General features: G+C 49.4%; 2 protein-coding genes across 2 annotated transcripts; both read right to left on the bottom strand.

The window, feature by feature from the left end:
* Positions 1–2,263: 2,263 nt before the first annotated feature.
* F5B22DRAFT_646421 (FAD binding domain-containing protein) lies at positions 2,264–4,777 on the bottom strand (the record flags this gene model as incomplete). The annotated part of the gene is made up of 7 exons (XM_047978726.1): positions 2,264–3,190; positions 3,270–3,409; positions 3,460–3,533; positions 3,596–3,812; positions 3,861–4,415; positions 4,494–4,573; positions 4,626–4,777. The coding sequence occupies 7 exons, from the start codon at positions 4,775–4,777 to the stop codon at positions 2,264–2,266; spliced, it is 2,145 nt and encodes a 714-aa protein (XP_047831170.1).
* Positions 4,778–5,335: 558 nt separating this feature from the next.
* Positions 5,336–7,997, bottom strand: F5B22DRAFT_636260 (uncharacterized protein; the record flags this gene model as incomplete). Its single annotated transcript, XM_047977265.1, has 4 exons — positions 5,336–6,880; positions 6,936–7,229; positions 7,280–7,706; positions 7,993–7,997. The coding sequence occupies 4 exons, from the start codon at positions 7,995–7,997 to the stop codon at positions 5,336–5,338; spliced, it is 2,271 nt and encodes a 756-aa protein (XP_047831169.1).
* Between the last annotated feature and the right edge of the window lie 144 nt (positions 7,998–8,141).

The raw sequence follows: 8,141 nt of genomic DNA, 5'->3' as shown, positions 1-8,141 counted from the left end.
GAGGAGGCACTGAGGAGGAGGCACTGAGGAGGAGGCACTGAGGAGGAGGCACTGAGGAGGAGGCACTGAGGAGGAGGCACTGAGGAGGAGGCACTGAGGAGGAGGCACTGAGGAGGAGGCACTGAGGAGGAGGAACGATAGACGAATTATGCGCTAGGAACGAACATATAATCTACCTTAGTGGAGTTGGTGGTCGTCTTAGGTGCGTTCGGCCTAGACAGGTGTGATGAGCTTCAAGTCCTGACCTCGGGACGGCTACTTGATAGCGCCGTCTAACAGCATCACGTTTGTCAGAATCATAGAATTGATTCTAGTAAGTAGATTGAAATTGATCCAACCACCTCAAATATCCAACAGTGAGAAGGACAAGACCCTCCATTCGGAACCACGATAATCTGTGCAGTATACCCCAGAAGCTGTAAGGGGTCTTCTCATTTCTGCAGCTCAACCCAGATCTAGAACTACCTTTGCATCAAGAAGTCATCAGAACCAGAACCCCAAAGCCAAGCTTGCGCCATGAATTCGTTCTTAGCGAAACCCTAGGGGTGTTGGGATTGAGATAGGTAGGGCTCAAAACCCCGTACTCATCGTCACTACGTTTTCATAATATCAACAACCCCTCTAGGATGCACCTATGAGACTGGAGAAAGCATAGGTACGTTACTGCATTTGGATATGCCGGCAATACCTAGCTTCGTACTGCCTCCTGATATAGCTCATGCAATTAATATAACGTACATTTCTCCCCACGTAAGCTGCAACAACCCGTTTATCGTTGCTGTGAAGAGCGGTGAACCGGTGCCACGCGCGCTTCCCCGCTGTCTGTCAACCGCATCTTGAGACCTTTTTGGGAAGCCGATATGTGGAGAAGCTCACTCTCAGTTGACCTCAAACTGCCGCTGATGTCTCGAATACATTTCCCAGCGAGTCGTTGCGCCGTTATCATCTCATTGTGGCTTGCGTCGCTATAATATTTGTCACACCATACGAAGAGAGTGAAGTGCAGTTTCCAGTGAGAACTGACGGAAAGAGAACGCGAGAATCAGCAAAACCCATGTTCAGCGTACGGGGGCTGGAGAAATGGACTAATAGGTACCGCGACTGTGTTCCCAAGGCACATGCTTCCAAAAGTACTGCTTGTGAAACGTCAGACAGGTACTGATCAGATTCCGAATTAGCAGCGGCGCTTAAAGATGACGGCAGATCAGCTCAAGCAGCTGGCGTCCTCACCAGAAGTGTAAGAACAAGACCAATGGCGCTTAATAAATTGCAGTAACTAACCCATGGTGCTTTATAAGATGTAGGAATCAAACGTGCAGCCAGCCCATCGTTCCTTTGCATATCTTGATTGCCCGATGTAGTACTCGGTATCTAGCAAGGAACGCTTCCCTGCAGGCCGTTTTAGAGCTTGTCTTCAGCTTGTGTCTTCCCCCAGCCATCGCTGAAGCTGTCCGGAGACGTGAAGTTAGAGCCAAGTATCTGATCTAGGGGGATTACACCGCGTTCGCTTGCCATTCCCTGTGAGATAACGCGGCCGGTATCGCTACAGCGGAACAAACCCGACGTTACGACACAGGACGACACATGCTGTGATAAGCCCTTTCGGGTTCACCAACTTGAGCCACATGGTTCTGGCAAAAATGACAGGTCCTGCGGCGTTTGGTGACAACGTCGATTTGTTAGTACGTAAGCTTCGTTGCAACATCAACTGGGAGAAGGCGGGAGGACCGCCGGCATGGGTTAGTGACGGGGCAAGCAGGTTTGCTGTCCTCTGGCAGTAAGAGACATTTCAGGAGCGAGGGCGGTATCTCTCAGTGCAATATGGTACCCCGGCGAGAATGCTCTTGATGAGATGCATGTGCTATAGAAAACTCCCTGGGGTTGAGTCGTGGTTGGACGTCTAATAGCTTCGCTTTGTTTACTGCCTAGTTTATCGGCTGCTCGAGAACTTGGGGTAGATGGAGATAGATCATCGACTCGGTCGAACAAGTTGAATTAGCGATGACGTAAAAGAGATACTACAATCCTACAGCGATAATGGCAATGTTTGGTGTGAAGGAAGAGGCATATTCTGTTTTAGATTGAACAAAGGAAAATATATAGAGCCGTCATTATTAGGGTCAATTGGATAGACTGGGCGTACATCAAGCTTGTATTAGAAATTATCCAATCTCTTACGTTTACCGCGGGAAAGGAACATCGCGTATTCGAATTGGAAGCGTGGAGGAATACGGAAAGCATCTAATAGACAATCATCCAACTTCTAAACAGTCCTCAAAACACCTCGGAACCACTTCGCAACCTCATCCCACCCTTTCTTTTCCACACTTGTAACTAGTCCTACATATCCGTCTGGCCTGACGACGACTAATGCCCCTTCCTCAGGATCGACGCCGTAGCCTTCATATGCGCGACCGTTCCCATGATGGTAGCTCTCCTCGTCTACGAAGACCTTATCGTAATCCCAGCCCAATTTGGAATCAAACGGATGATAAACCTCATGCAAATCGCGCAGCATTTCGACATCGCTCCGCCTAGCCGTGTGAATTAGCAGCACGTCGATGACGGAGGGAGAGCGATCAGGCGTAAACTTCATCGTTCCAGCATGGGGGTCCGAGCCAGGAGATAGAGTGATAGACGGATACTTGGAAAGCAACTCTGTTGAAAGCCAGGAGCCGAGATCATTAACGAGGTCTTGTCGCGAGGGTTGAGAAATATCTCCTGGGAAGACAACCAGCCTGAAACGCCCATCAGACGGCATCTTATGATGAAGCTGCCAATGTTGCGCGCCTGAATGCGCAATGACTTGGAAAGAAGGGAAACGCATGCCGGGAATACAATTCTTTGCCAGGTACAAAGTGCTCTGCGCTCGTTCATGTGCAGCCATCTGGTCAGCTTCGACCTCAAGGTCGGTTTTGACCATGCGATGTTCGGCTGGCTTAGAAGTAAGAGCACTGGACTTATAATTCACACCTATGCCACTTGTAAACTGTGACGAATGATTAGTGTAGTCCATCTCCGGAGGAGCACGAATGACGACAATACGAACCATGTGACTCATATTGAATGCGTTACTAAACTCTTCCATCGACACCCCAGTCTCATCCATGATATCCTTGGCCGGCCTCCCGGAAAAAAGCCTGGAGAACTTGTGATCGAAGGCGATAAGCTCTTTGGCGATTTGCTTACGCTAATTTAAGGATTCACAATTAGCCACAGCCATCTAAGGGAAGATATATCAGGTGCGCCGAGATGCGTTGTGTACTTACCTCGAATTCGTACGTGGAGAGTACCTCCCGGCGAAGGATCTTTTTACACACTAGTCCAAGTTTCCAGCCGAGATTATATGTGTCTTGCATCGAGACATTCATACCCTGGCCAGCTTTAGGCGAATGGGTGTGCACAGCATCTGGAGAGGCTGTCAGTATTTCGGCGTATGATTATAGAATGTGAACTCACCGCCAGCGAGAAATACGCGGTCTAGCTTGCTAAACTTATCCCCAACTCGTTGACCGATCTGGTATGCGGTCCACCTGAAAGCAAGCACATCTTAGCCAAATGATCGCTGATCTTCATAGTTAGAAACACAACATACCAGTCGCAGTAATGATAGTCCAGCTTGTATGGACTAATGATCTTCTGGGCCGCCTTAAAAATAGCTTCTTGTGTGATAAGAGACCTATCGATACGTCCACCGCCGGCAGAAACTTCTGTGAGCTGAATATAAAGACGCACCATCTTGTTTTCTCGAGGAATGATCATTAGACTTCCGGAAGAAGCAGAATGTATCATGCATCGATTTCGGATATCGGCTAGCTGAAGTTAGCATAGGCCTGAAGGGAGAAAGAAAGGGTCCGCACGAAAGTCGGTGATGGGCACGATATCCAGCACACCCCAGATGAAATCCGTCATCTCCCCATGCATCTCAAAGTCCTTTCCAAGTGTCTTCCTCGTCCATGAATGGGCTCCATCACACCCCACTACATACTTTGCTTTTATGACTTCCTCTTTCTTGTCTTTCCGTGCTCTTGATTGTTCTATCATTTGAGGCACGTCGTCATCTGCAAGATTACTCCTGAATAGGCCATCGCTTAAGTTGCTAAGCTGTTGCGTCGGCGTAGCTTCTTCTTCAGTGAGGTGTTGGACCGTGACGGTCAGCGGATATGCATCCTCGTCATCGACCTTCGCTTCATCAATTGAAAGACTAGTCGGAATGACCATCCGCTCAACCTTTATTTGGTCAGCGGGACTAGCAGGGTGAGGATACGACGCTGCAATGCCTTCTAGGAAGAACTTTTCCATGCGCCCTTGATGTAGCACGGATTCCGTGAAGCGTGATAGCTTTGCAACATTGTTCGGCACGCGGCTATTACGTTGGATCCGACCACCTGGGTTTGGATTCCAGAAGCTAACCTCTACCATGGACGAGTGAGTTGGGGTAAGACTAAATGTGGAGAGTTCGTGCATTCACTGTCACGCTTTGTGTAGCATACCGAACATTTGATTTGCTTCTTTCCATACCTGCTCACCAATACCAAAGCTATCAAGAATTTCGAGTGTCCGCGCCTGGAAGCTAGAGAACATTTCAGCGAAAGAATAAGACGCTATGATCGGGATCAACTAACCCATCTGCTTGTCCAGAAAACACCTTGGCCGTTCGTTTGTCTATGATCCTGGCGACGACACCAAGTCTTGAAAGCCAGAGTGCGAGCATCAACCCAGCTGGGCCTGCACCCACGATTAGGACATCGACTTCGGATTGTGGTACCGACGCCATTTTCCGGCGATTATAAGATGAAAAAATTGATGAGAATTCACCGCTGGCGAAGTCTCGAGGTTCAATGCGATTTATAAGAAATCGCCATCAAGTGGACCGAGGGGCTGGGCTCGTTCATGAGATGTCTGTTCGATGGGTGTGGTTTGCAAGCCCAATAGTGAGTCGATCGCCCTTCTATGTATCTCCGAATACGGTAATATAATTCCGCTGCGAATGCCTCGTCGCCGCCAGCATGCATGCTTGCGGAGTATGACCAAGATGCATGATTGACTTAGAAGTGATGATCAAGCATGACAAAGGGTTCGGGTGGGTTTGGCGGGGTGTATGGTACGTACGGACTTTGGCGTTGAATTGGGCAATGAGTGGCTTTCTTAGGCTGGCCTCGCGGTCAATAACATGGATGTGTGTGCTTAAGTATGCTTGTAAGAATAACATGGATCTCTCGAGTTGGCTTGACTTGGCTTGACTGCTAACAGCGCTAATTGTCTTTGTTGGTTACTCATGGGGCCTTTCCCGACTGACGCAGCTGAATACTCTATTCACCTAGCCAAGCCGGGTTCACCCTGATGAATTCCCAACTCTCCCCAGATCGCGACGCACCCTCCACACCTTAGATCCAGCGCCGCGCTTTTGGTTTCTTGTAACGGCCTGGATCCAAGGCACTGATTCAACGCTAATGTCCGAAGTGGTTGGCTTCCCCAGTTTCGTCCGCCCCACGCCCAATTCCATAACTTCTGATTGGCCGTGAGATTCAACTTCTTCCATCCCACCAACCTCATCGCCCTCGGATTGGAAGTACAGGTCCTCTGTGTAAGCCCAGCTGGGCGGGTCAAATTTACCGCTAATAAGGACGATCGCACCTCCTCTCCTTCTTACATCTTCGACCTGTTCCATCGCTATAGGACACAGAAGATGAAGGTTACCGTTTTCGACATCGATGCCACGAACTAGGGTTAGACCCAGACTCCGTGAATATCGGGGATCGAGGGTCACTCCCAGTGACGAATCAATGAATGGGATGCCTTCCGCTGTTAGAGTGGTGATTCTTTGCTGAAGGGAAGAAAATGGTGATGATTTGATTTCGTCATCTTGGCTGATATCCATGTCCATTGCAGACTCGGAGTAGTCTCCACTAAGAGAATCTTTACGCAGAGGTGCATGATCGTCAATACAGCGAAAAGCCTTCGGACTTTCGACCTCGACTACAGCGAGGATACCACCATTAATAGTATCCGCTAAAAGGTCTGGCTGTGTCTGGAAATCGTAGCATAGAACACCAAAAATTCCGCCCCCAGCCCTTCTGAAATGAACCTGCCATGGGGTCATAGCTGTGAGTGGTCTTTGAAACCAACAAAGGTGGCCTTCGTCGTTTCGAGGTGATGCCACTTCGGCATGGAAGTATGCCATCGTCTGCATAGAGCGTAGGTGAATGGCAGTTCGAAGATTATTCTGGTTTGGCTGAGATGGCAAGGTTGAGAAGCGGGCAACATGGCAGGCCCCTCCAAGCGCTTCGACAGCATCAGCTGGCCCAGTCTGAGATAAGTAGAATACTTCTGAGGGACGAAGATCACGGATGAGAGAAACTAATAGGTCTAGACCAGTACCTTGTATCCAGCCTGGTGTATTGATGATGAGGGGATATGGCGCGAGAGTGTTACGGTAATGAGTGACTAGATCCAAGGCCATCTCAGTGTATAGCTCGGGGTCCGAAGCCGGCGAGAGCGAGGCTAAAGCGTGTGATCTAATCGTCCGAATACTAGGAGTACCAAGAGGCCGACAAAAGGATGGTGATAACACGGGCTTGGTGATTAGGACAAGAGCTAACTGGCCAACGCCACAGTATTCTGATTGCCCTGGATCGAGATCGAGAATAACAACCCCCCCCTTTCCGGGTTTCTTGGCTCGGGGCTGTGCACCGGTGAGGAAACGATTCGTCAAGATTTTGCCGAAAGTAGATTTTCCAGATGATTTAGGACCTGTTATCATGATAGATGGTATGGACTCGTTCGAGGCAACAAGCGCCGCCATTTCTCGATTCCACTCCGGCGGCGACCTCAAATCTTGCAAGACAGCCCTTTTAGGCACATCGTCTAGCGTGTAAAGCTATTACAAAGTTAGCTTTACTAAGTTGGAATGCTTGAGATGTCGGTCAACCTACGATTCGGAATGTTTCGCTGGGGTCGGGCTGATTTGTTTTAGAGGGGTTATTGGGATTCTCACACCAGAGTTTTCGAAACATAGGTGAAAGTACTCCCAGGGCTTTCAGGTTCTCAGCTTCAGGATGCGGTTGAAGCTCTAGAGACGCTTCCTCGGTACACCGGATCACTGGGAGAGCGTGGGACTGTGGTGCATGAACCCAGGCTATTGTTTTGGACGCCTTGAGGATAGCACCATTTATGGTTACCTCACCGGATTCTACCTGGACTCCATAGCTCCCGAGGATCACCAATCTCTATACAGTATATTAGCTTCCGACGCCGACAGCAGGGGCCGCAGCCATACCTCTCCTTCGTCTAGCTTCAGTTGACACACCCCGTTGCCCTTTTTGCGAAAATTACTTTTTGACGAGCGGAAGCTAGATAAGTTGACAGGCTGAAGGGTCTCATGGATTTCAGGTCTCTCCCCCTCGTCATCATTAGGTGAGATGAGTGATGGACTCCTAGGTTGTTCATCATCCTCGCTTTGACGTGACTCTGGCAACTTATTCAAGTCTTGGTTGGGTGATTGCTCATTTGCCACTTCGGCAGTTTCCGTGCCTTGTAAAGACGCATGCTGAGCCGACCTAGTTTTCCTGGCCTTCTTCTGTGGGCTAAGCGCTCTCTCGTCAGGGTTCACTGAGATGGCAGTCTCAGCGAGGGTAGTCTCGCTCAATGGAGCCGAGACGGCTTGGCTCTGCTGGGCCAGCAGTTTCTTTCTGAGAGCAAACGCACTCAAAGCTATAGAGCTGTTTAGTATGAAGGACCCAGACCTGACCGCACGATCTGCATGGGCGAGAGAAAGTAGACATACGCTGTGGTGATTCCTCGGCTGGCAACCGCCGTCTTTTGCTGCTAGACATTGTCCCCAAGACTTCCTCATTTGTCACGGAACCACAAGATGAGTTTAGCTAAAGAACAACCATTTGTAAGCAATGACAACTCGGGATTTCTGAGCCGCTTCTGGTGCACAAGAATGTTGGGGTATTGACCTGTTACTTGTAAAGCCTGCCTGTGTACCTCATGGTCGCTGGCGGTGCCTGACATATATCTTTACCTCTGTGTAGCGTGTAACAAACTGCTGCTACCCTATCTGCCTAGGTAGGCACCTACTAGATACCTAGGTAGGCGGATAGGTAGATAGAAACAGTGCCGGCGTCATATTATTC

The sequence above is a fragment of the Xylaria bambusicola genome, assembly GCF_022495145.1.
Source record: "Xylaria bambusicola strain CBS 139988 unplaced genomic scaffold F5B22scaffold_19, whole genome shotgun sequence".
Taxonomy (NCBI): domain Eukaryota; kingdom Fungi; phylum Ascomycota; class Sordariomycetes; order Xylariales; family Xylariaceae; genus Xylaria; species Xylaria bambusicola.
This window is presented reverse-complemented; position numbering and strand designations above follow the sequence as displayed.